The following is a 27,883-nucleotide window of genomic DNA, read 5'->3' on the forward strand; positions in this document are numbered from 1 at the left end:
CTAGAAGGGTATTTTTGTGCTGAACCCTTAAAAGAAATTGTGCCTGTTTACATGGGGCTACCTTTTAAATATCATGTGGTTTGTATTTCCCCCCCCCCAGGCATAAACACCTTGATCAATATCATGTCACGTCTTGGGCAAGATGATCCAACTCCTTCCAGGTACGCAAACAATTTCTGGGTGGTAGTTGTTGCAATTACGAGCTCGCTGGTCCATTGCAGTAAGTGGGATCAGAACAAAACTGTTAATGACAACAATAATAATAACTTTATTATTTATACCCTGCCCATCTGGCTGGGTTTCCCCAGCCGTTCTGGACAGGTTTCAATTAGGAGGAACTGTGCATTTCCAGCAACAGGATATTACAGTGCCGCATGGTCAGAACTGCTACCAGTCAACCTATTTGTGGCTTCTGCACATTTCGCCTCTTTGCAGTAACGCGGGTGGTGCTGTGGTCGAAACCACTGAGCCTCTTGGGCTTGCCAATCAGAAGGTCAGCATTCGAATCCATGGAACAGGGTGAGCTCCTGTTGCTCTGTCCCAGCTCCTGCAAACCTAGCAGTTGGAAAGCAGGCCAGTGCAAGTAGATAAATGGGCACCACTGCGGCAGGAAGGTAAATGGCGTTTCCGTGCACTCTGCTTTCCATCACGGTGTTCCCTTGCACCAGGAGCGATTTGGTCATGCTGGCCGCATGACCCGGAAAGCTGTCTGTGGACAACTGCCGGCTGCCTCGGCCTGAAAAGTGAGATGAGTGCTGCAACCCCAGAGTTGCCTTTGACTGGACCTAAGTGTCCAGGGGGTCCTTTATGTTTACCTTTACACAAACGATGTAGTTTCTGGGTGGTAGTTGTTGCAATTACGAGCTCGCTGATCCATTGCGGTAAGCGGGACCAGAACAGAACTGTTGTTAATCATAATAACAACAACAATAATAATGATGATGATGATAATGGGGCACAGGTGGCACTGTGGGCCTAGACAGAGCCTAGGACTTGCCGATCAGAAGGTCGGCGGTTCAAATCCCCGCGACAGGGTGAGCTCCCGTTGCTCAGTCCCTGCTCCTGCCCACCTAGCAGTTCGAAAGCACATCAAAGTGCAAGTAGATAAATAGCTACTGCTCCGGTGGGAAGGTAAACGGCATTTCTGTGCGCTGCTCTGGTTCGTCAGAAGCGGCTTAGTCATGCTGGCCACATGACCTGGAAAGCTGTACACCTGCTCCCTCGGCCAATAAAGCGAGATGAGCGTCGCAACCCCAGAGTCGGTCACGACTGGACCTACTGGTCAGGGGTCCCTTTACCTTTAATAATAATAATAGTTGTATTTATACTCCACCCATCTGGCTGGGTTTCCCCAGCTTTCAATTAGGGGAAACACTGCATTTCCAGCAATAGCTGGAACTGCTCCCAGTAAACCTATGTGTGGCCTCTGCACCTTTCGCCTCTTTGCAGTAACCACCTGGAATTCTGCTGTTTGTTAGTGATTTCTTTCTAGCCTTAAAAACACACTCGGCTTACCTGCTTTCCGGCAAATGCCCAAGCGCTCCCGGCAAGCCTCTTTCTGTGCCAGTGCAGGAAAAGAGCAGGAGGGGCCGCGATGCTGTACCAAACAGAGGATTTTGAACTCCCTGCAAGATGCTTTCTTTTTCTTCTTGCATGGCACCTTGCCAAAAGCCTATAGATGGCCTAGGAGGAGGCTTCTCTTTAAATCATCCAGGGCGATGGCAGGGCACGCGGAAGCTGGTCTCAGCATGCCATTGCACATCATTATCTTTTCCTTTGGTTAATAAGTTGACACAACATTGCGATCAGCCTTATTACCTTTCTGGCTGCCTGTGGTTTTTTTGTGCCGCACAGAAGAAACCCAAATATCCACTGTTGGGCATCGGAGGATGGCGTGTTGAAGACCAAAAGCAGTGGGAGCCTAACTCCTTTTTGCTTTATCACCCCAAGGAATTGACCGGCTGTTGTTTATCCATCACTAATTACTTATATGCATAGGGGTCACGTGTAACGATCCTTGCATTTGTCTGTTTGCAGGATCAACCACAACGAGCGCTTGGAATTTTTGGGAGATGCCGTGGTTGAATTTTTAACTAGGTGAGTATTGGGTTCACTCCTAACGCACCTTCTGTTATAAAACCATACCTTGCTCATTAAAATAAAACATTTAAAAATATCCTGATTTGTTTCGGGCTATCATGCAGTTGAAAGGGTATTCTGCCAATTAAAACTCTGAACAATTATTTTTGTTCTGAAACACCAAAGACCTCTGCTGTGTTTTTTTTAAAAAACCGAAAGTAGACATTTATGTGTCGCTTCCAGTGTGCTAAACATGCCGAAATCAGTATTTCTTCCATCTCCCTCGTATTCTTGCAAGCTAAATTGGTGTCATTCCTGCTTTACAGATGCGGAAGAGAGGCCCTTAGCGAATCAAGTCCCTTTTCTTTTCTTTTTTTTAAAAAACTAATTTATTGGCTTTGTTGTTGTTCAGATAGGCCACACAAAAGTCTTTTTTAAAAAAGAAAAAGAAACAAGAAGTAATTTAGATAGCGCTTAAAATGCTTCAAGCATGTTCCTGTGTGTATCTCAGTTTGCTTAGAACTAAGCTCAGAATAGACGCGGGTGGCGCTGTGGGTTAAACCACAGAGCCTAGGACTTGCCGATCAGAAGGTCGGCGGTTTGAATCCCCGCGACGGGGTGAGCTCCTGTTGCTCGGTCCCTGCTCCTGCCAACTTAGCAGTTCGAAAGCACATCAAAGTGCAAGTAGATAAATAGGTACCGCTCCGGCAGGAAGGTAAATGGTGTTTCCGTGCGCTGCTCTGGTTTGCCAGAAGCGGCTTAGTCATGCTGGCCACATGACCCAGAAGCTGCATGCCGGCTCCCTCGGCCAATAAAGTGAGATGAGCGCCGCAACCCCAGAGTCGGTCACGACTGGACTTATTGGTCAGGGGTCCCTTTACCTTTAAGCTCAGAATTGAACCCAGATCCAATTCTAGATATTCTTTCATCAACTGGTACCTTTTGCTCTCTAGTTTGCCAGCAGCCCCCAAAAATTCCACTGTAGATGCAAAAGGGTTTTGGTCTGCCAAGTCCGTATCCCCTGCCTCGTGTCTTCATTTGAAGTTTCATTCCAAGCCGAGGGCCTTAAGTTTAATACTCTGAGATCAAAAGCTGATGACTGTGTCCTGTCAAATGTAATTGAGAGTTGCTCATAACAGCTCGGGAGAATGGCTAGTCTAGGACCAAACGCTTCAAAGTTTATAGCCGGCAAATAAAAGGAATACATCATTTTGGAACGTGTCATCTTCCTGTCACGGAGCTCCTTGATCTTTCCGACTATAATCTCAAGCAAAAAGTGTATTTACAAATAAACTTTGAATCCCCTCCCCACCCCCCACCCAATTCTCTCTCCCAAGTGTGGGGTTATTACTCATTAATCCTGACTTCATAATGGCGCACTTGGCGTTTTGCCTTCCGGTAGTTTGCAGTTTCGTGCTCGTGTATTTGGAATAAATCACTAACATATTCCCGGTTAATGGAAGGTGGCTTTCATTTTTCCTGCATAGGCTCTTCTCAGAAAGAAACAAAAACCCCCCGACAAAAATAATGTAAAATTGACATTTTATAGCCTAGTGAAAACAGCAGCCATTTCCTTGGTAAGTGTCATTTGTGACAGCAGGTAGCACCCTAAACTCCAGGGTGGGAGATTTGAAGCTCATTTCCAGATCTCAGGTGTGTCCGTTTGTAATGGGAAAAGTGGTCTACTTATGTAGAGAGAGGCTCCAAAAGTGTTAAGATGTTACAGAAGAAGAAAAGAAAAATGCCATCGGTGCCTTCCGACAACTACTTTGAGATGAGCGGCTTTTTGCATTGTTTGGTTTGCATAAAACCGTATGTGGGCTTTTATCTCTGAAAATAGCAGGGGCTGAAGGAGGACAGATTTATTTAATGCTCAAAAACAAGCTCTCTGAGTACTTCTATTTACGTAAACCTCCGCAGTGCATTTTTACACGTAATCTTTCTGAGGCTCGCAAATTGGCACCGGGAGCGTAGAACTTTCTTCGTAGGGGCAGTTCTGGCAGCCAAAACGCCTCGGTCTTTGTGCGAGTTTGCACAAAAGAGATAGTCTGCCTCGCTGAAGTTAGTGGGGCCTGTATAGGATTGCGCCGTGCGGCTGCAATCCTTTGCACAGTTACCTAGGAGGAAGCCTCATTGTACTTAGTTGGATTTACTTCTGGGTAAATCTAGGATGAACTCAGCGGAACTTGCTTTCCACTGAAACTTGCTGTCTTGCTTCCACGGAAGTGCGGCCAAGATAACCAACTTAAAGGATGAACACAAAAAGGAGGCTGTCGACCTAGCTTTGTATTCAACTACACCTTACTCAGAGTAGACCCGTTGAAGTTAATGAAGCTAAATGAATCATGTATCTTAATTTCTCTGAGTCTGCCCTAAACATGACCAATATGACCAATAGCTTACCGTACTTTTCCATGTATAACACGCCCCTGTGTATAAGACGCCCCCTATTTTGGGGGACTCCAATTTAAGAAAATGACCCAGAGTTGTGCAGCTTTTTTAGGGATGCAGTAATTCAATAACCCAACAAATCACCCGTCACCCCACCCACTACCCATGTATAAGACGCCCCCGGTTTTTAAACCTTATTTTATAGTAAAAAAACCAACCCCGTCTTATACACAGAAAAGTACGGTAAGTATCCTCTATATCAAATGTGGGGAACCTTTTGCCTTTCAGATGTTCCTGAACTATAAAGCCCACAATCCCTGCCTATCACCCTTGTTTGTGGAAGCTGATGGGAGTTGTAGTTCAGTAACAACTGGAGGACCAAAGCTTCCCCCACTCCTGTGCCATATTAAGGACCAAACGCCTAGGTTCATGAAAACGTTTTTGCCTTGTGCATAAGAGCAGACAATGATGGTTTCTTGCGGGGAGAGGCAGCTGCTGAAATAACCTGTTAAGTGTCTCTGCCGTTGAGAGATTTATGGCTTTTGATGTGCCTTTTCTCCTTTCTTTCCAGTGTTCATTTGTACTACCTGTTTCCAAGTCTAGAGGAAGGGGGCTTAGCCACGTACCGCACTGCCATCGTTCAGAACCAACACCTTGCCATGCTGGCCAAGGTAACTTAACAAATTTTGTCCCCCACAGTTTGAATTGGCTTTGAATTGCCAAGATAGATTCATTAAGTGAAGGTGGGCGATCCACACTTGTGTTTTCTTGGGGCCGCACTGCAATCTCCTTGTAGGCAGAAGATCTTCTGAAGTTTTAAATCTTATTAGAAACAGGACCCAACTGGGTGCGCCTTGGAGTCAAGATATTTTGAGAAGCAGCCTCCAAATGAGGGGCCATAATTAGGGTTGGGGGCAGAAAACGCCGCTTTGTGCTTCTGAGGCCTTGCAATGTGCTACAAGAATCTGACCAATATGCTTTAGATGTTTTCTTTTTTTCTTTTTAAAGGTACTTAAATTAGGAGTTTAATTAGGAGCTTTCAGTGGGAGATGACTATGCTTCGGAATATGCATGGAGTGTTTTCTTTTGGGCACAATTCACTTTACGTGTGTCCCCTTTTAAACCCAGCTTACGAAAGGGGCATTAACAATTAAATTGTTCCGTCTATGTAACATGGTAGAGAAAGTGGACTGGAGCAGATAGACAATGGAGGGCAAAAAAAAAAAGGAAAGAAAAAAGCATTTGGCCCAGGATTATGTGTCTGTTTACTATTTATATAATTAAATAAACATTTCCCCCCTCCGCTCTTCAGCCTAAAGACACGGGCTGACATGGTAATATATTTTAAAATGTAATTTAAATATTGCGAGAGTTCTTGGGTGGGTGGGTGGGGGAACTCACGCAGTTAGTTGGTCTTACATTGGGGAAAATATTTATTTATACAATATGCCTCATATATAGCCGCCCAGAGTGGCTGGGGAAACCCAGCCAGATGGGTGGGATATTATTATTATTATTATTATTATTATTATTATTATTATTATTATTATTAAGAGTCATAGAACTGCAGAGTTGGAAGGAACCAGAATCCAACCCCCTGCAATGCTGGAATCTTTTGCCCAACAGGGGGCTTGAACCCACGACCTTGAGATTAAGAGTCTTTCATGCTCTGCCAGCTCAGCTATGCCAAAATGGGATGCGTAACTCGGTCTGAGTTGATAGTTTAAAGAGGCTTGTAATAAAAAAAATGGAGAGTGCAGAAAGTGGGAGAAAGACAAAAATTGCACAGTAAAAGGATGTCAATGTGTCTTAAGGTTACAGGTGGGTCCTTGTTCCGAAATAGGCTACCTGCAACCTGCTTTTATCACAGGCTCGTGAAAGTAAACAGTGGTTTTAAAGAACCTTGCAAAACATTGCAGTGGTGGCACGTCGGAAGGGAAGACCTGTTTGAAGCAGATCAGGTTGAGAAGGTCAGAACCGTCACAATGGGTTTCGGCAATAGGAAAGTCATCCCTCTTGGTGACAATGACTAATATTCCAGGCTTCAGAGGAAGCATACAATTACCAATTAGCTGCCACAAGTTGACTACTTTGCTGGTTTTGCACAATTTAGTTGGTGGCAAATAATTTAGCCAATTCTTTCTGTCATTCTTCCATGCTTCTCAATTTTAGATCTTTTTTTCACCTTATGCAATGACGTCGTGTGTCCTCCCCAGCCAGCCAACTCAGATCGGCTTTATCTGGAGTTTAGCAGGGAATTTTTCCCCCATCGCCATGTTAGGCAAAGCTCCACTTAACTAAATAAGAGCTCTGCACCCCAGATAGTTTGAGATGTATGTCCCTATTTTTCTTCGTTTATGAATTTAGATTTTTTTAAAAAAACAAAATAGAATCCAGACCTCTGTTTGTAACCCTCTCTTTTGTACAGTGGTACCTCGGGTTACAGATGCTTCAGGTTACAGACTCCTCTAACCCAGAAATAGTACCTCAGGTTAAGAACTTTGCTTCAGGATTAGAACAGAAATCGTGCTCCGGCGGTGTGGCAGCAGCAGGAGGCCCCATTAGCTAAAGTGGTGCTTCAGGTTAAGAACAGTTTCAGGTTAAGAACGGACCTCCGGAACGAATTAAGTTCTTAACCCGAGGTACCACTGTATGCTTAAAAATTGTTCCTCGCCAGCGCTGCTTCTGAGCGCAGCCATAAAGCAGAGCCTGCCTCGTATTTAAAACTACTGAAAGATTTACAGATGTGCTAGATGCGCCCGAAAACATAGCAGTGACTTAGTTACTGCCCCAAGGGCTTCCAATTGATCTTTCAATTTACTTTCCTTTAACCAGTGCCACTTAACGCTCCCAAAGATGCATAGTTCATGGATTCCCCTCCCTTTTATTTCTTGGGGACCTCAAAAGTCCCTCTCCTTCCATTTTAATTGTCCAATTGCTCACACTTTGTTGTTCTTTACCCCCACAATGCCCATCCAAGCTTCACGTTTGGGCCATCATTCTCTGGACGTCTCTCGAGCCATTAATATAAAGCAAGCAGGTTTATGTTTCCTCATGGTCTGGTCATCTCTTTTTATCTTTCCCTTTCGGATTTATACCTCTCCAATTCAGCTACAAAAAGCTCTCGAGGCAGAAGCGCCCCCCAAATTCAGGGTTTGGTCTTGTGGTCCGAAGTGGCACACCTTAATGAATTGCTTTTGCAGTCCAGAGAGGAGTCGTCGTCTTCTTCTTCTTCTTCTTCTTCTTCTTCTTCTTCTTCTTCTTCTCTTTCTCCTCCTCCTCCTCCTCCTCCTCCTCCTCCTCCTCCTCCTCCTCCTCCTCCTCCTCCTCCTTCTTCTTCTTCTTAGTTTGCCTCTTGTTTGTTGCTTTAGCCCTGCAGAGAAAAGGCACAGATACCTTCCTGGCTTTTTGTAGAATTTGTGGGTCCGTCTTTCTGGCTCGTTTGAAGTCCTTTCTCAAAGCCACTCAAGGTTGATTCAGAATGTGGAAAGGGAAAACCTTGTTTGTGAGTTGGACTTGATAACCCAGATACCATCCCTAGCAATGGTGGCACGGAAAATAATCCCGTTATTTTGCCACTCTGTGCATGAAGCTTTGGAGAGGAAGGTCTAATATATTACATGGCCTCTGGATTGGCCTCTCATGGGCTGTGGGATTGGCAGAAATCTTAAATTAAACATGAAACACACATAATTCTGAACACAGATGATTCCCTGAGATCCTTAGCTTCCATCTGTAATTAACTAAATAGGCGAATGTATTTATGCTGCACACAGTATACAGGTGTTTCAACAAACGTCTCCTTCAGGATTTGTTGCTGTTTTTCAAATCCGGGGGAATGGATGGGGAAATAAAGGAGAGATTGGCCAGTAGAAGTCTCCATGGGTAGAGAACGGGTTTTTCAGATGCGCCCCAGAAACAAACTGGGGTTTACACAAATCTCCCTTGTCCCTTATTTTTCAACCTGCCTGGCTTTGAAAACTCCTCAAGCGGCTTTCTGCCAAGCAAAATGAATGCATTAAAAGGGGGAAGTCTAATAACTCTGGAATGTATTTCCACCCCAGAATTAGTATGCATTACATAACGCCTCTGATTTTAAGACTTGAAGGAGATTAGCAGATGACTTGATGTGAGGACATTCACATGTCGGAAAAGCTAGGTGGAGCTGTGGCGTAAGAAACCAAACGGGGTCTCTCTCTCTCTCTCTCTCTCTCTCTCTTGTGCTCAGAGGCATATGCTTGAATTTGCTGCGTGTTGTTAGGGCAGAGGGAAATAAAATCATTAGGGACAATTTACAGACGCAATAGGGTGTTGTTTAGATTTTGCTTATTTCCCTCTTTTTCTTATTCCTCCATTGTGGTGCATATTCTCTTTCTTATTCTTCAGGAGTTAAAGCAAAACAAAAACCTGCACTCTGGTGATATTATTCTAACTAAGCTTGCTCCTTCCTTCTCCTGTTTAAACGGCAGCTTCCTCTCTTCGCCTCCTTAATAGTCTTGTGCAGCTACGTCATCGGCTCCCTGCAAACCGTGGTTTTCAAATCTGAACGAGCCTCTCCTCCTTCCTTGCTCCTTTTTCGAGCAAGGTTCCTTCTCATTTCCCAGGACCAAACCACGGTGTGATGCGGCCGAAGGAGACGCTCTAACTGTTTCCCAACATTCCTCGCACCCGCGTCCTGCCAATGTTCTTATCTGTTTACAGTTTGTTTCTAAATATTCAATAGACCATTTCCCTTCCTCGATATAAAAAATGTTGTCTTGATTTTTCTGGTACGTTTCGCCATTTCTGCATATTCCATAAGTTTTGGTATCCATTCTTCTTTTGTCAGGACTTCTTCTTTCCGTTTATGGGCAAATACCGTATTTTTCGCCCTATAGGACGCACTTTTCCCCCTCCAAAAATGAAGGGGAAATCTGGGTGCGTCCTATGGGGCGAATACAGGCTTTGGCTGAAGCTTGGAGAGCGAGAGGGGTCGGTGTGCACCGACCCCTCTCGCTCTCCAGGCTTCAGGAAGCTATCAGCAAGCCTGGGGAGCCCGCGGGAGTTCCCGCAGGGCTCCCCACGCTGCGGATAGTAGCCTGCCTTCTGGTGCGCGGGTTGCCCTGAAGCAGAGTGCCCCTCGCGCCGGGCAGACATCCGCAGCATGGGGAGCCCTGCAGGAGTTCCCCGCAGGGCTCCCCATGCTGCGGATAGCAGCCTGCCGCCCGGTGGGCGGGGCGCACTGAAGCAGAGCGCCCCGCACTTCAGGCAGACATCGGCCAGCCCCACAAGTTCGGGGGACAGCGGGGAGGCGCAGCGGCGCCATCCCGCTGTTCCCCGACCTGGTTTTGGGGGGAAATAAAGGGGGGGGGATTCCCTTTATTTCCCCCCAAAAAACTAGGTGCGTCCTATGGGACGGAGCGTTCTATGAGACGAAAAATACGGTAACTTTCTTGCCGCTATAGTCGCATATATGAATAAATTTCTATACAGTTTGGATAGTTCTGTGGATGCATTTTCTTCAGACTTTTTATATGGATGTACCTCTTGTTGTTTTCGTTCAGTGACTCAGGTCTGAATTGCTGCGGTAAAATTCACTATAAATGGAACTTTACTGAAAAAATACAGGGTTTTTTTTATTTAAAAAGGGGTGATAGTTTAAACTCAATAACAGTTGAATGCACATTCTTTCTAGTGCCAAATCGCTATGGAAGCAGTGTGTTGTTTTCTTAATGCGTGCCTTGGCACTGAAATAGACCAACATAGATTTGACTGTTAAACATGACCCATCCCAACCGAAATGGCCTGTGAGAGCAAAGCTATAAAAAATAACTTGGGAAAAGATCTTCGCTTTCTTTTCTTTGTCGGATAAGTGAAAGGATTTTGATTTCAAAGCTTTCTAAAGTCCTTCGCAGGCATTCAGTGTTGACAGAGGCCCGGGAAAAAGACTCATGTCAGCTCAGCTTCAAATATGTGCATGGGTTATATTTAACTAATCTTCACTCATACTAAACCGACTGATGTTAATGAACCTGAATCAGTCATGTCCATTAATTTCAGTGGGTCTACACTCAATAGGACTAACATAGTATAGGTAAAGGTAAAGGGACCCCTGACCATTAGGTCCACTTGCGGACGACTCTGGAGTTGCGGCGCTCATCTCGCTTTATTGGCCAAGGGAGCTGGCGTACAGCTTCCGGGTCATGTTGCCAGCATGACTAAGCTGCTTCTGGCGAACCAGAGCAGTGCACAGAAACGCCGTTTACCTTCCCGCTGGAGCGGTACCTATTTATCTACTTGCACTTTGATGTGCTTTCGAACTGCTAGGTTGGCAGGAGCTGGGACCGAGCAATGGGAGCTCACCCCGTTACGGGGATTCGAACCGCCAACCTTCTGATCGGCAAGCCCTAGGCTCTGTGGTTTAATCCACAGCACCACCCACGATCTGTGCAGTTCTTACCCATAAAAATTTGTTCTGTGAACTGCCCTGAGACCTCTGGGTATAGGGTGGTATGGAAATAATAATAATAATAATAATAATAATAATAATAATAATAATAATAATAATAATAATAATAATAATATAAAAAAAAACCAAAAACAAAACATTGGTGGTTGTGCAAATAGTGATGTAGATACTGGGCTCTGCGATACTGGATTCTATTGTATGTAACATCCAAAGTATGGGTATTGGGAAGGTCTGGGAACAGGGTGGGTATGCTGGGAGTGTGATTGGGGCAGAATGGTGTGATCCTGATTCTCTACCCGTGAAGAGAATATCTGCATAGGGTTAACATCAGAACCCGTGAGGCAACTTCAAAATACGTTTATATGACTAAAGACCAGTGTTTGAAACTCCCATTGTTCCAGGTGCATTTTGCAACAGGGAATTTCATCGATGTGAGCGGTTTCTGAGCTCTGGGCGCAGGACTGCACCTAAAATTTCAGATTAAAACCGCAGAGTGGAAGGAAAGGAGGACCTTTTTCTGCCTCCCCACTTCCAGCTACTCTCCGAAGACAGGAGAAGAGACCCTCTTAAGAATATTAGGGGGGTGGGCAGGAGAAGGACTAGACCATGTGAAAAATGAACATAACATTTTAGCTCTTAACCCCTGTTAAAGTGCCCTTTAGCTCCTAGCTTTCGTATCTCGGTTTCTAACACTGCTAAAGACATTTTAAAAGGCTGGGCTTAATTTTCATTCCCGAGGATACCATTCTACAGAGTGTGAGTACTGTGGGATTAATGCAACATTTCCATCAACTATAATTTGGCATCTACTACATTCATCAAAATGTCATGCAAATTATAATAATTATGTGCAAGTAAATTGGCCAGTTAGCTTTGGCTCTCCAGCCCATTGTGCGTTTCCAGTTTGACCTTCAGCACTAAACAAGTTGCCCGAAGATGCCCTAACGTTTACATATCCCTAACAGTGCGTGTTCCATGTGTATCTCCACAGTGGGTTTGGTCTGTAGTTTGGGGCCTCTTTCATCTTACAGAAACTGTCTTGGTCTTTTGTAGAAGCTGGAACTGGATCGATTTATGCTTTATGCTCATGGGCCCGATCTTTGTCGAGAATCAGATCTGCGTCATGCAATGGCCAACTGCTTTGAAGCGTTGATAGGTGAGATAACTGCGCTGCGGCTTTTGTCGTGCTAATTGTGTGTTTTGTCCAGCATTAATTCCCCGTATCTGTAAGAATTTCTGCTTTGGAAATAAGTCCGCAAATGGCTCTTCGACGTGGTAGCAAAATGGAATTCCCCTCTTCAGAGGGAAGAGTCATTCTGAATATCAGATTCTCGGGACAAACTTAACAGACAGGATGTCATCTTCATGCTCTCTTTGTTTGGATTTGATATCCTGCTTTATCACTACCCGAAGGAGTCTCAAAGCGGCTAACATTCTCCTTTCCCTTCCTCCCCCACAACAAACAGTCTGTGAGGTGAGTGAGGCTGAGAGACTTCAGAGAAGTGTGACTAGCCCAAGGTCACCCAGGAGCTGCATGTGGAGGAGCGGAGACACGAACCCGGTTCACCGGATTACGAGTCTACCGCTCTTAACCACTACACCACACTGGCTCTCACACACAAACCACACTACATAAATCTGACATCAAGAATTACATAAATCTGACATCAAGAATCACAAGACAGAGAAACCAGTAGGAGAACACTTCAATCTCCCAGGACATTCTATACAAGATCTCAAAGTAGCTGTTTTACTACAAAGGAATTTCAGAAATAGACTGGAAAGAGAAGCTGCTGAATTGCAACTCATTACCAAACTTAAAACCATGGAGAGACCTGGTCTGAACAAAGACATTGGATTCTTATCTCATTATACATGACAAAGCCATTTTTCACCTTCTCACCCCTTGCTTTTTCCTGTAAGACCTATTGCAGTCGTTAAGAGTCGTCAACAGGCTCATCACAGCTATCTGCCAATCACCCATTCCCACCACCCTTCTGAGTAATACCCCTCCCCACCTTCTCACTATATAGAAGGTTCTGGCAACTTCTGTTTCAGTGTATCTGAAGAAGTGTGCATGCACACGAAAGCTCATACCAAGAACTAACTTAGTTGGTCTTTAAGGTGCTACTGGAAGGAATTTTTTTTGTTTTGTACAAACCACACTGTTTGTGTGGTTACCAGGACATGCGACTTGCTTCTCTTGGACTCTGAAGTCTGGTTCAAACAAGCCGCAGTTTATGAAGCCAGGAATGAGCATTGAGGTGAAGTGCTTCTCACTTCGTGCAACAGAATCAGATCACATCTTATCAGCCTAGTTTGTTGACTGACGTTAAGCCAGTTTCCCAGTTTGGACATAATGGGGCCTTAATACATCCCAGGGATGAATAATAATAATATAATAATTTATTATTTATACCCCGCCCATCTGGCTGGGTTTCCCCAGCCGCTGTGGATGGCTCCCAACAGAATATTGAAAGCACGATAAAACATCAAACATTAAAAACTTCCCTAAACAGGGCTGCTTTCAGATGTCTTCTAAAAGTCAGGTAGTTGTTTATTTCCTTGACATCTGATGAGAGGGCATTTCACAGGGCTGGTGCCACTATCAAGAAGGCCCTCTGCCTGGTTCCCTGTAACCTCACTTCTAGTTATTTATTAATAAATAAATAGTTTTATTTATTTATTAATGTTCTTATGTCATATCGGTAAACATTATCATATTACATCACAAGGCTTATTATAATATAATTTTCAGAATGTATACAAAGTTTATATGCAAAGTTTATATACCTAAAGAAAAGAAACAAGAACAAAAAACGATTCCAAAATCATATATGTACCAACACTTTGGACTTCCTGTCTATCCCGTTGTATATTCCTTTTTTACAAATGAATGTACTCTTATTATTTTCTATTTCGAATGCCAATTGATAAATGATACTTTGGCTTGCTGCCTTCCTAAAGGGGCTAGTTGTGTCTGATGATGACATCTATGATGGTGTTCTCCAAGGAGGTGTCCAATTTTTAAATTTCATGTTATATTTATTCATTGACTATATACACCGCCCTATACCCAGAGGTCTCAGGGCGGCTCACAGAATAAAATCAAGATGTAAAACTGCAAAATGCGTACAGTGGTCCCTCGGGTTAAGTACTTAATTCGTTCCAGAGGTCCGTACTTAACCTGAAACAGTTCTAAACCTGAAGCACCACTTTAGCTCATGGGGCCTCCTGCTGCTGCTGCGCCGCCAGAGCACGATTTCTGTTCTCATCCTGAAGCAAAGTTCTTAACCTGAAGCACTATTTCTGGGTTAGCGGAGTCTGTAACCTGTAGTGTATGTAACCTGAAGCGTATGTAACCTGAGGTACCACTGTAATCACAATAAAAACAACAACCTGATAGCCCTCCCCCCTCAAAAAAGCCACATAGGATGTCAACCAAAGGCCTGGCACCTAAAGGTATATAATGAAGGCGCCAGGCAAACTTCCCTGGGGAGAGCATTCCACAGGTGGGGAGCCACTGCAGAGAAGGCCCTGTCTCATGTTGCCACCCTCTTCTGGACCTCTCAAAGAGGAGGCACATGAAGAAGGGCCTCAGAAGATGATCTCAGGGTCTGGGTAGGTTCCCATCAGCCCCAGCCAAGGTAGCCCAATGGCCAGGTATGATTAGAGTTATAGCCCAATGACGTCCAGAGGACACCCCATCAGCTACCCCCGCGCCTGCTGCTGTACCCCCACTCTGTCTTGGAAGAGGCTGTCCCCATCACACCTTGCCCTTGCAAGTAATAATGGCAGCTGGATCCACTTGGTCCTCGTCTTCTGGTCTTGGCCTCCTAGTTTGATGCTCTATGGACCTCTTGTTAGTCTAAATCAATCAATCAATCTTTATTACGGTCCAGAGACCCAACAAATTGTTACAAAGCAATGCACAATTCAGACAGCCTACCTCCAGGTTAAACAAGCATTTTGTTCAGACTTAAAGATAGGGATCATTGGTTCTTGCAACCACCGATAAAAACTTTGCTACTGCTAATGTTCTAGCGTTTGTCTGGTCTTCCAATAGGAACCTGACATAGTGAGCCTCTGATTTTCCCGGGAAAGGTACCAGCAAGTGTAATATCAGTCTAAATCCCTTTGTTCTTCAAGGGGACGGGTAGTCAGCAGGGAGACGAGATAGAGGGAATTGGCGGAAAAGGGAGGCGAGGAGAAAGAGGGGTGGAAAAGAAAAGAAAACTCGCAAGCGATGGGATGACGCAGAACAGAACCGCCTGAATCTCATCCTTATGCATTTTGCCTTGCCTTGGAAAATAGATTCTAGCTCTTTGGGTTCTGCCTTGGGCTGTATTGCGTTTCGTCAGATCAAGATAAGGGGGTTGTGGGTGGGGGAAGCTGTGCTTTCCAACTCTGCTTCGCTTCTCTCACACACTTTGATGTTCAGCGTTTAAAAAAATAAAGGGGGTGGGGTGGGGAGCAGTACAATTCCAGCGCTTTTGGGACAAGGAAGGGTAGGGCCGTCTCTCCTAGGAGCTAGCTGCCATTTATTTGGCAAAGGGAAGCCAGGGCATCGTGTGTGTGTGTGTGTGTGTGTGTGTGTGTGTGTGTGTGTGGTTTTTTAATTTTAATTTTGGTCGTCTGTATGCATCATGAGCCTAGGACTTGCCGATCAGAAGGTCGGCGGTTTGAATCCCCGTGACGGGGTGAGCTCTTGTTGCTCAGTCCCTGCTCCTGCCAACCTAGCAGTTCGAAAGCACGTCAAAGTGCAAGTAGATAAATAGGTACCGCTCCGGCGGGAAGGTAAACGGCGTTTCTGTGCGCTGCTCTGGTTCTTCAGAAGCGGCTTAGTCATGCTGGCCACATGACTCGGAAGCTGTACACCGGCTCCCTCAGCCAGTAAAGCAAGATGAGCGCCGCAACCCCAGAGTCGGTCACGACTGGACCTAATGGTCAGGGGTCCCTTTACCTTTACCTATGCATCATGCTACGTTGGGCTGTGATGGAGTGTCAGCCCCAAGCATAGCAAAGGGAAGCTTGGGTTTCGTTTGGCATTTGTAGGGGTCATCGCAAAGCAGCAGACTTTCACAAACCAGGACTGAATAATAAGGAAGTGCCACTCAAGTACAGTGGTACCTCGGGTTACAGACGCTTCAGGTTACAGACGCTTCAGGTTACAGACTCCACTAACCCAGAAATAGTACCTCGGTTTAAGAACTTTGCTTCAGGATAAGAACAGAAATCGTGTGGCGGCAGCGGGAGGCCCCATTAGCTAAAGTGGTGTTTCAGGTTAAGAACAGTTTCAGGTTAAGAACGGACCTCTGGAACGAATTAAGTACTTAACCTGAGGTACCACTATACGTTCTTGTGTGTGTGTCTGGGTCAGTCTAAATCCCTTTGTTCCTTATGGGGGAAGGTTAGTTAACCAGGGAGGTGAGATAGAGGGAACAGCAGATAGAGATGAGATAGAGAGGATTGGCTAAAAATGGTTAGTCTTTGGTTATTTTTCGAGCTGTTTAAATATTCCCTTTGCAGCAGGTATGAAGAACCTTTTTTTCTTTTGAGGGGTAATCCATTGGGGGTAATTCTGTCAGGGTTTGTCTGATGACTGTAGACAAGGCTCAAGCCAGCAGTGGATCCTGCCAGAGAGAGAGAGAAAAAAAATCCTCTCTCTATACCTCTGGGTATAGGGCGGTATATAAATTCAAGAAATAATAATTATAATCTCATTCTGTCCTCCTGCTCTCACCAGAACATCTAGGCATTTGCTTTCTTCCTGGCTCAGGCTCACAGCTTGCGTTCCCGGGCAATCTCTTGAATGTTAATGCACATCTTACGGCAAATTTTGTCACGCAGGGGCGGTTTACTTGGAGGGCAGCCTGGAGGAAGCCAAGCAGCTCTTTGGACGCTTGCTTTTTAACGGCAAGGTATGACTTTATCCATAGCCTCGTTGCGCCTTCTGACACGTCTCTTGCTTACAGAATCAATTTGAGTTATGCTGTGGTTCATTAAAGGGAGTGTTTCAAAGGAAAGCGGAAAGGCTTCCTGCTTTTCAGAACGTCCTGGCTTTATATAGCAGCAACATTTATTTATTTTTATTGTCATTAAGTGTGCTCTGCTGCAAAACAGGGATGCGCGGGGTGGTTTTCAGAAGCGGCGCAGGGAGTGTTTGTCCCTTCTTTCTCCCCCCCCCTCCATGCACTGCTTTTCTTTTACAATCCCTCTTTCCCCCACTTGCCGCAGCAAACACCCATTCAGTCATTCGTTCAAGTGGTTAGAGCAGGGTTTCCTGAACTTGGGTCTCCAGCTGCTGTCGGACTACAAATCCCATCTTCCTTAGCTCCCAGGGATGGTGGGAGTTGTAGTCCCAAAACATCTGGGAAGCCAAGTTTGGGAAAACCCTGAAGAGTATTTAAATGCCACCCTTTAATAGAGTTATCACCGGTGTGTGGGATCAGACCCAGAAATAAAGCTATTTAATGTTCAGCGACAATAAAAACAACATAAATACAGCATAGGAACCCGTGTTGCAGAGGCTAAAAACAGGCTAAAGGGCCTGGGATAATAAAAAGGCCTTTGTGTGGCACCCGAATGACACCAAGGCAGGCTCAAGGTGAGCGTCTCTGGGGAAGGCATGCCACAGCTGGGGAGCCAACACTGAAAAAGGCCCTGCCCTCCCCTAACTCAGTGGGAATGCTCAGAGAAAGGGTTCCAGAGAAGATCTAAAATTCCAAACAGATCTACGTGAAGGGGGGGAAGTATTCTGGTCCCAAACTGTGAAGGACCTTAAAGGTCATTTGGAGTAGGAAAGTGTCTAGGAGTGGGGGAAGTCAAGGAGGTGACAGTGATTGTAAGTGAAAAGCAAAAGGCATGGAGAAGGAGAAGGATCAGCAGAGGCAAGACTCTTCAGGTAGCCGGCCTTCGTGAGCTTCCTCAACATACATGCAGTTCTTCTCATCTACCCCAGTGGTGTAGCATGGGTTGCCAGAGCCCAGGGGATCGGAGGGAGGGAAATGGACAGAGCACACATGCGCCACCCAAGAAATTGCAGGCACGAATATAAGAAAAGAAGAGTTGTTCAGTTGCCTGGAGAGGTCACGTCCTGGTTCACACGCAGAAGACGTTTTCAGCAGATCCCAGTGTCGGAAGCTCACAGCTGTATTGATGCAGCACTGGGTGTTGAAATTTGGCACCCCCTAACAATTTTGTTCTTGAAATTTGTGTTTTTTAAGCTACGAACATGAGTTTGACCAAGCTGCAGGAGGCTGTGGAAGACAGGAGTGCTTGGCGTGCTCTGGTCCATGGGGTCATGAAGAGTCGGACATGACTAAACAACTAAAAAAAATTCACCACTGCTCTACCCTGGCTCTGATCCTGCCAGGGCTCACAGCTTCTGCTGTTCACTGACTCAGCTGCCTGCATCCCAGCCCTGAAACATAAGTGTTAAGATGTAATTGGTTTTGTGCATGCATCTGCCTTCGAGTATAATAGAATCCTACTGTATTATGTGGCCGCGTTCTTTGGGTTTGTGTTGAGGTTTCCCCTCCCTTTCAGATGTAAGATGTCCCTTTCAGGCCGGGGTTCTTATCCTTTTTACTAAACTTTTAAGCAAAAAAAAAAAAAAAAAAAAGGCGGGGGGTGAGAGGGAGAGAAGGTAACCTGTTACATAGTTCAAGAATTGTGTGTGTGTTCGTTTTCTCCTTCCACCTAATGGATATGCACTAAATGGATGCGCTACAGGCAGTTTGAGCAGAGAGTGCCCGCTTTCAAAAAAATTAGCTTGCCGGCACTATTGAAATCGCAAAAAAAAAGCAGAGTCAGCATCTGAGCCCATTTCAGTACTTCGCAGAATGACATTTTATTTAGCAATGTGGAATTTGTTAAACGGCTCCCGTGAGCTTTAAAAGCGTCTCTCGATGTTTGCAGGACCTGCGGGAAGTATGGCTTAATTATCCGCTGCACCCTCTCCAAGTAAGTGTCTCCCTTTTCCGTAAGGAATTTCAGAGTGCTTTTCTCCTTCTTTCTCTCCCCCTCGTTCCCAAGGATGTCTTTTTAGCGGCATTCAGCTGCGCTGACATCTCTGAACGGCTAGCAGGCACATGGCCTTTGTGAAATTCTTTTGTGGCTAATAACTGTCGAGAGCTCGGGCTCAAGGGGGGGGGGCAGGGACTTCAGAGTACCTCAGGCAACAGGCAGGCAGTAATTTGGCAGGTGGGTGGCAGCCACAGGACAGGTGAGCGGCAGATTTATAGTCTGGTGGCAAAAGGGGGGGAAATAACCAGACCATCTTCCTTGCTAGAAAATCTCCCCAAGTGGAAGAGTACAACAAAAATGGGAGCTTTTTTAGCAGACAGCATCACGTGGTCAGCCTCTTACTTCCTGATTCCTCTCAGCATCAGGACCATTCTGGGCTGTGGAGTGACTCTCCCAGGTGAACCTGGGATCCAGTTCTCTCCCTGGACAGCAGCCCTAGTAGTGAATGATCCACAGGGATTCCTAGTTGAAGTCATCCTTGCTTTGGACAGTAAGCTTCCTGGGAAGAATGCCTATACTCGGGGTGCAGATCAGACCCCAAATTCTGGTCATTTCAAATAAGTTGTGGGGGGAATGGAGGAAAATAGTTCTCTTCTTCTCTCTGAAATTGCATTCCACTTTCCAAAGCTAGCTGGTCTCCAGGGGAGGGACGTATTTTGATCCCCCCCCCCAAACGTTGGGACAGTGGCCCTACGTTGTAAATATGTGTAAATATGATTTTCCTGATATGCTGTGGCTTGATTCAGAACTTACACAAAAGAACCGGTTTCCCAGTTCATATTTTTATAGAATGCTTGCGGCCTTTTCAGAAATACCCCCCCCCCTCAGAAAAAACAAACCCTGTGTTTAGAAACAAGGCTTTGTGGCTTTTTTGTACAAGTGTTGAAATTAAAGTTGTGAAATTTTTAAAAAAGGGAAAAAAAGAATGCCTATTCATTGAGCATAATGGCAAGGGTGACATCATCTCAAATTTAACAACACCGTTAACTAATGCATCTGATGTTTATATTTTTTATATTTTTTGAACGCCTCAAACCCCTTCACATACTGTATTTTTTGCTCTATAAGACTCACTTTTTCCCTCCTAAAAAGTAAGGGGAAACGCGTGTGAGTCTTAAGGAGTGAATGCAGGCTGCACAGCTATCCCAGAAGCCAGAACAGCAAGAGGGATTGCTGCTTTCACTGCTCAGCGATCCCTCTTGCTGTTCTGGCTTCTGAGATTCAGAATATATTTTTTCTTGTTTTCCTCCTCCAAAAACTAGGTGCGTCTTGTGGTCTGGTGCGTCTTATAGAGCGAAAAATATGGTGCATTATGGAGGTCACCAGGAAATCTGTAAGCACTGGCAATGGCCTCTCTTCTTCCAACTCCAAATAGTATTAGAAACGAATAGTACTTTCAGTATTTTTGTGAGAATGAGTGGCAAGAAAATGCACCGTAAGTGATTCATGCTGAAATCCCACCGTTCAAAACTACTTGTGTAGGTGGTCCACATATGACTATCAGTCTTGTGAAAGGGCCACAAAGAAGTTGAAATCCTCTACCTTTTCCCGTTGTGTGAAAAATCAATCTAAATGATGGCTGAAATAATTGTCTGTACTCGGGATCTGCCCATAGAAAAGCTACTTCTCAGCAAAAGGGGACAAAACCCTTTTGAAAAATGTTAATTATGCTCCTACAAAACCCCAAAGTATGAGCATTGTATTATCATTTAGCCAGCATTCCTGCTAGCTTCTTGCTGAAATAATTTAATTTGAAAATACTAAATTAGAGAAAGAAGGGGGAGGAGTTGATAGTGAAATACTGAAGTTACTTGCTATACACACACACACAGGCGTAGTACCTTGGAAGTTGAACGGAATCCGTTGCGGACGTCCGTTCGACTTCCTAAACATTCAGAAACCAAAGTGCAGCTTCTGATTGGCTGCAGGAAGCTCGGATGTTCGGCTTCCAAAAATTGTTTGAAAACCGGAACACTCACTTCCGGGTTTCAATCATTCGGGAGCCGATTTGTTCGGGAGCCAAGGCATTCAAGATCCAAGGTACGACTGTATATAAAAGAAACATTTGAACCAAGACTTTTTCTTTAAAAAATTATTATTTATGTTTATATCCTCCTAATGCTCAGCATACAATTGCTGTCAGGACAGTGGGACAACAGAAAATATGAATAGGGCCAGTTTTTTAAAATAAAAAAATCACTAAAATAACAAAAGGTGTAATCAGTCCATTGAGAAAGGCTAATAAAAAATAACATTGTTGAATGTATGCAGGAAAGGCCAGAGAGCTCAAAGGCCCTAGTGACGTTGATCTTGTTGCTTCAGAATTATTTGCTGCCTTTCAATCTGTTAAAAAAAAAAATGTGTGGACCAGGCTTTATTAAGGTAATGTGCAGTAGCCACTGAAAATCTGCTTTGTTGTGTTTCGGCCCCATGTCTCCTCGGTAATATGCAAAGTAAAAATCACAGTGTTCATTATTTTGTCAGCTCCAGCTTCCTAAATTGGGCCTTAAATCTTTCTTCTAAGTTCACGCTGTTCTCTGCATTCATATTTCTTTACAGCTGCAAGAGTCCAATACTGACCGACAGCTGATTGAGACATCTCCTGTGCTCCAGAAATTGACCGAGTTCGAGGAAGCCATCGGAGTAATTTTCACTCACGTTCGGCTTCTGGCCCGGGCTTTCACTTTGAGAACTGTCGGATTTAACCACCTGACCCTGTGAGTTTGTTGTGTGTTTCTTTCTCCCCCCCCCCCCCAGTAAAGTTTATGATTATTTCATTTTAGAACGTACCGTATTTACACAAATCTAATGCGCCATCGAATCTAAGGCGCACCTCAATTTTCCAAACCTTGAAACCCCAGAAAAGTATTGACTGGCGCCATCAAATCTTATGCACGCTCTAATTTCCACGGCGTAATTTGCCCCCCCCAAAAAAGGTGCGCATTGCACCCGAATAAATACGGTGTATGAAACAGAGAGAACAGTTACAGCAACCAGCAAAAATTAAAATACGGAAAACTAAACTGTAAAATAGGCCTGGAGAATGCATTGCAAAGTTTTAAAATGGATCTCAGGCGTTCTCTTCCGAACAGGCAGCTTTGTCCGGTTTGCCAGCTATGGATGCTCCTGGATAGGGATCGCCAGACCACGGTAGACCAACATCGTGACTGGATCACTGTGACACGTTCTGTGACTGGATAGCTGTAACACGCTGCCCAGAAGCGCCAGCCGGTGCAGAACAAGCCGGTCAAACTGCCGAGGAAGGAGCTGTGCCAACAAATGAACCAGTTCTCTCTCTTCCCTCAAGTCTTCATCCTTGTCACCCTCTATGAGTTGGGGGGTGGCTTCCTGAAGTAGGGAGACTCCAGTTCTTGTGGAGACGGGAAGGTCAGGGATCTAATAAAATGTGAGGGAAACCACCATGAGACCCTCACAAGTCATGTTGGGCGATAGGAATGATGATCTAAGAGGACAAAAATACAGTGGTACCTCGGGTTAAGTACTTAATTCGTTCCGGAGGTCCGTTCTTAACCTGAAACTGTTCTTAACCTGAAGCACCACTTTAGCTAATGGGGCCTCCTGCTGCCACCGCGCCGCCGGAGCACGATTTCTGTTCTCATCCTGAAGCAAAGTTCTTAACCCAAGGTACTATTTCTGGGTTAGCGGAGTCTGTAACCTGAAGCGTCTGTAACCTGAAGCGTATGTAACCCGAGGTACCACTGTATTGTAGAAATATTTGAAACCTATTTGAAATGACTCGCCTGTTTAGTGCTTTTGGGGGGGACACATGCAGGTTTTTTTATAGATAATTTATATATATTATAATATAATTATACAGTTGTACCTTGGATCACGAACTCCTTGCAAGTTGAATGTTTTGGCTCCCGAACGCCGCAAACCCGGAAGTAAGTGTTCTGGTTTGTGAACGTTCTTTGGAACCCAAACGTCTGGTGCGGCTTCTGTGGCTTCCGATTGGCTGCAGGAGCTTCCTGCAGCAAATCGGAAGTTGCGCCTTGGTTTCCAAACGTTTGGGAAGTCAAACAGACTTCTGGAAGGGATTCCATTCGACTTCCAAGGTACAACTGTAATATTATATTATTATGATGGTATTATTAAATGTAATATAATTATAATAATTATGTATACTTTTATATATTATAAATATTTTTATTACATTTTCAAATTTTATATCACAAATTAAACATTTTTTATTTTACCATACATTTATCGACTTCCCTCCCCTTCCAACGTTCATTTCACTTTCCCACCATTCCTGCATATTTTGATATATCCATCTAGCTCTGTTCTCCTATCTTCAATACTTATTATACTGTCAATTTTACTTTAACACTGCCAGTGTTTTCAACTGTACACAATTGTTTCCCATATGCTCGACAAAAAATTCCCACTCCTCTTTAAATGCCTTGCGCAGGAGCCATGCTAAATCGTTCCAATTTTAGCTTATGTGCCGCCAAAGCGAGCCCAACACACATGTAGTTCTATCGCGAGGAAAGGCTTGTTTTTCTATCTTTTCAACTTTATTGATTTCTACCTCTTTCTCTTTCAGGGGCCACAATCAGAGGATGGAATTCTTGGGAGATTCCATAATGCAGCTGGTGGCCACGGAATATTTATTCATACATTTCCCGGATCATCATGAAGGCCACCTAACGGTGAGATTGCCACCTGTCACTCTTCTCCGGGAGCAGAACTTGACAAGTCAGAGGGGGCAGGAGAGACAGAGGGCAGGGGGAAAGAGAGAAGGAATTGCAGAAGCAGCGAGTGAATTATTCTGGGCTTAATGAAGATCCACAACCTCAGTGCGCAGCCTGCTCTTAATAAGGTTCTGTTAATTTGAAGATGTGAATCCAGCCGCGATCAACGAAGTTTTGATTCTTGCCACCCAGGCATGATGTCTTCTCTCCTTTAAAGCAGGTCAATAGCTTTGATAACCGCCGCGATTAACTTGTTCCACCTCAAAACTACAAGTAGCGCTTGTTTCATTAGCAAGCACTTGGGGTAGACAGATGCTATGAACATGGGGTCTGTAGGAATGCTTTTGGGGGAGCGGTTTCAGGGCTAATAGGTATCTCAAAGCAACAAACAAATCAAGCTTGCCTTTTTAAGAATAGCTGCTTCGTTTCAGTAACACGCAAGTGTTGGGTGGTCTCTCGACTGTTCAACTAGACATTTATTGCAACTTGCTTACCTTGCCCCATAGAACTGAACAGGAGCCCTTTAGAATCAATCCTTCTACCCTAGCCGAATACCCCCCACCATAGAAAGGCTTTCCTACTCATGCTTCTGACCCCCCCCCCCCCTTATCACACGTGGTCCCAGGGCATGGCACGATAAGCCGCTTAAAACCACGTCAAACCAATCTTCGAATAAGTACCATTGTTATTTGTTGTTGTTTAGTCGCTTAGTTGTGTCCGACTCTTCGTGAACTCATGGACCAGAGCACGCCAGGCACTCCTGTCTTCCACTGCCTCCCGCAGTTTGGTCAAACTCATGCTGGTAGCTTCGAGAACACTGTCCAACCATCTCGTCCTCTGTCGTCCCCTTCTCCTTGTGCCCTCCATCTTTCCCCACATCAGGGTCTTTTCCAGGGAGTCTTCTCTTCTCATGAGGTGGCCAAAGTATTGGAGCCTCAGCTTCAGGATCTGTCCTTCCAGTGAGCACTCAGGGCTGATTTCCTTCAGAATGGATAGGTTTGATCTTCTTGCAGTCCATGGGACTCTCAAGAGTCTCCTCCAGCACCATAATTCAAAAGCATCAATTCTTTGGCGATCAGCCTTCTTTAAGGTCCAGCTCTCACTCCCATACATCACTACTGGGAAAACCATAGCTTTTACTATACGGACCTTTGTTGGCAAGGTGATGTCTCTGCTTTTTAAGATGCTGTCTAGGTTTGTCATTGTTTTTCTCCCAAGAAGCAGGCGTCTTTTAATTTCGTGGCTGCTGTCAACATCTTCAGTGATCATGGAGCCCAAGAAAGTAAAATCTCTCACTGCCTCCATTTCTTCCTCTTCTGTTTGCCATGAGGTGATGGGCCCAGTGGCCATGATCTTAGTTTTTTTGATGTTGAGCTTCAGTCCATATTTTGCGCTCTCCTCTTTCACCATCATTAAAAGGTTCTTTAATTCCTCCTCACTTTCTGCCATCAAGGTTGTGTCATCTGCATATCTGAGGCTGTTGATATTTTTTCCGGCAATCTTTATTCCGGCTAGGGATTCATCCAGCCCAGCGAGGGCAAATCAAAGAGATAAGACGAAACACAGCTAACTACATCTCAGTGCTCAGTCTAGAAATGATATCATCCCGTCGGTGCCTGTGCATTGCCAGAAAGAAAAAGGTTGGCCATGGTTGCAGCGTTCGAAATTCGCCAGGCACATTTTCACCTGGCTATCGGCCACTTGCGACCAAGCGAAGATGCCGGGGGCCAGGAGGGCACCAGTCACCTCCATCATCTGGAGATGCATGCCTGGGGATCCTTGGATCTCGACTGTTTTCACACACTGATACCTCACCCTGTAGAATCCTATCGGTTATATGTTATCTGCGCAATCAGGATGAATTTAAGGAACCCAAAGGTTGTCTTGGAAAACACGACTTTTGAGCTGCTTGGCCCCAAAATGGCAACCAGGCATTTTGTTTGGGCAACTGTAACCCCAGTTTAAGGAATCCTTTGGTGCCAAGCTTATACATCTGAGTTTCTGCATCGTTAGGGCGCCATTTTGATACCCTAACTGGAGTGCGACTACAATCCAGGAAACTCACTTTTATTTACATATAATGATCCTATATCATTCACCTTTGTGCTAGCCAGAAGGAGAAGCCTCTCCTATAAATTTCTTTCCGAATGCAACCAAATCTCTTTTTTTTAAGAGTTCTGCAGCACAAAGAAGATCCAGTTTTGACTTTATGCTGTCCATCCCTTCCAATCCTCCCTCTCCTTTGCTCTCTTCTGCATATTTCCACTCGGCCGGTAGCTCCGAGGAAGGCTAACCCCTGATTTCAAAGACCTGAGTGCTCTTTGAACTTGCAGCTGAGGTGGCAGGGCATTTTAATGTTTAACCAAAGTTACGTTTTAAGCAGCGAGCGCGTTTTCCCTCCACTCCGCTTTCTCCCTCGGTCCCCTTCCTCTGCCTTCTGCCTGAGACCTTCTCTTAAGCATAATTTGAGCCTGTCTCCCTTCTGTCTTCTGATGAATAAATATGACATGTTAAATTTCCTTATCAGCGGGCCTGCCCCCTCTCCCGAGCTCCCTTTCATCTGATCAGACTGAAATAAGCTTTCAAAAGTTGCTTTTATGTTTCGGGCGCCCGTTAACGTTTCGTTTCGCGCCGCTCTCGTGCTTTGCCAGCCCCCGCCCGTATCGTTCCATCTTTCACAGAAATTTCACCTCAGCTGTTCACCCAGCCTTCGCATCCTATGCAAATTGCAGTGTGCTTTCCGAGCCGCTGGTTCGCTGCGGACGTTGCCCCAACAATAAGTAGCGTGCTTGTTCTTTTGGAAAGTGGCTGCTGTTAATTAAAGCGCTGGGCTCCTCTCTTCCTGTCAACCGGCTCTCGATTCTCATAGTACTTAATTCTTCGTCGCCACAGGTGGCTGCATTTTTTGACAATTAACACTGCAGTCCTCCTGCGATGGACACATTGGGGACCAGCTCGCTTTGCCCGGTGTGAGAGGATTATATGTTGCCAAGTCTATTTACGTTAAATTGGCTGAAGCCGTAGTAATATTCACGGATCCAGGATGAGAGCGATAAATCGACCGCCTGTTACCGGGGCTCTTGCAGCATCCTTTAGACAATTGGAGAGGATTATATGTAAGCAGCACCTTAGGCACCTCCATCATTAGCGAGTTACACAGGAGCTCTCTCTTGCTTTGTATGCACAGTGGAAGCAAGAGTACACTTCTGTCGGCAAGAGAAATTGAGCTTGGCATATTTTCTGCCCATTAGCTTGCTTCAACAGGAAGCTGGACACGAGTCGGGTGCTTCTGACCTAAGACAAATTGTAGTATAATCTTAGGATAAGCACAAACCGTGGTTTGCCAGTTTGGACCAAATGATAAACTACAGATTGCCTAAAGCTAGGAAAGGAGGGAGAGGATAGCTGTGTGCTGTGGTCAGGAAGGAGCACCCAACGTTTCAGGGATGCGGGTGGCGCTGTGGTCTAAACCATCGAGCCTCTTGGGCTTGCCGATCGGAAGGTCGGCGATTTGAATCCACACAACGGGGTGATCTCCCGTTGCTCTGTCCCAGCTCCTGCCAACCTAGCAGTTCGAAAGCACACCAGTGCAAGTAGATAAATAGGTACCACTTTGTCAGGAAGGTAAACGGCATTTCCGTACGCTCTGGCATTCGTCACGGTGGACCATTGCGCCAGAAGCAGTTTAGTCATTCTGGCCACATGACCCGGAAAGCTTTCTGCGGACAAATGCCGGCTCCCTTGGCCTGAAAGCAGAGATGAGTGCCACACCCCATAGTCCAGGTGTCCTTTGCCTTTTTACCTTACACAACACGTTGGGTACCATTTATGTAACCCTAAACCATGTTTTGGTGTTACATCTGAACCACTTTGGTGTGTTTTGCCTGCCTCTTTCTTATTAGTTTTTATTTAAAAAAATTGTGTGTTATAAAGCAAACAGATCAACAGGGAAAGGTACATCTATTTTCTCCACTTTCAATTCATAGTCATTTTCTCAGTTCGTTTACGTTTGGCGAGAGACACTTTTGTCACTTTCTGAGATTCCTTCCATCGCTCCTGCTCTGTAGGGGGAGCCATAGAGTCATGAGAAGCTGCGTTAGGTCAAGCCAGGTCCATCCATCTCAGCATCGCCAACTTTAATTGGCGGCTTCAGTCTTTGTTTTCCAACATGGGATTTCCCAGCCCTAATGGGGACTGAACCTGGAACCTTCTGCATGCAAAG

General features: G+C 45.1%; 1 protein-coding gene across 3 annotated transcripts in view; it reads left to right on the plus strand.

Annotated features, from left to right (window-relative positions):
• The window catches only part of DROSHA (drosha ribonuclease III), a 76,416-nt gene that overhangs the window by 34,332 nt on the left and 14,201 nt on the right, over window positions 1-27,883 (plus strand). For 2 of the 3 annotated variants that reach the window (XM_077933341.1, XM_077933342.1), the window contains exons 19-26: window positions 101-161; window positions 2,038-2,097; window positions 5,042-5,141; window positions 11,972-12,074; window positions 16,769-16,839; window positions 18,839-18,883; window positions 21,506-21,663; window positions 23,514-23,619. In XM_077933341.1, the coding sequence (XP_077789467.1) occupies window positions 101-161; window positions 2,038-2,097; window positions 5,042-5,141; window positions 11,972-12,074; window positions 16,769-16,839; window positions 18,839-18,883; window positions 21,506-21,663; window positions 23,514-23,619 (704 nt within the window). The remainder of the gene's footprint in view (window positions 1-100; window positions 162-2,037; window positions 2,098-5,041; window positions 5,142-11,971; window positions 12,075-16,768; window positions 16,840-18,838; window positions 18,884-21,505; window positions 21,664-23,513; window positions 23,620-27,883) is intronic. The other variant, XM_077933343.1, reaches the window with a different exon arrangement.

Source organism: Podarcis muralis, chromosome 8 (genome assembly GCF_964188315.1).
Source record: "Podarcis muralis chromosome 8, rPodMur119.hap1.1, whole genome shotgun sequence".
Lineage (NCBI taxonomy): Eukaryota > Metazoa > Chordata > Lepidosauria > Squamata > Lacertidae > Podarcis > Podarcis muralis.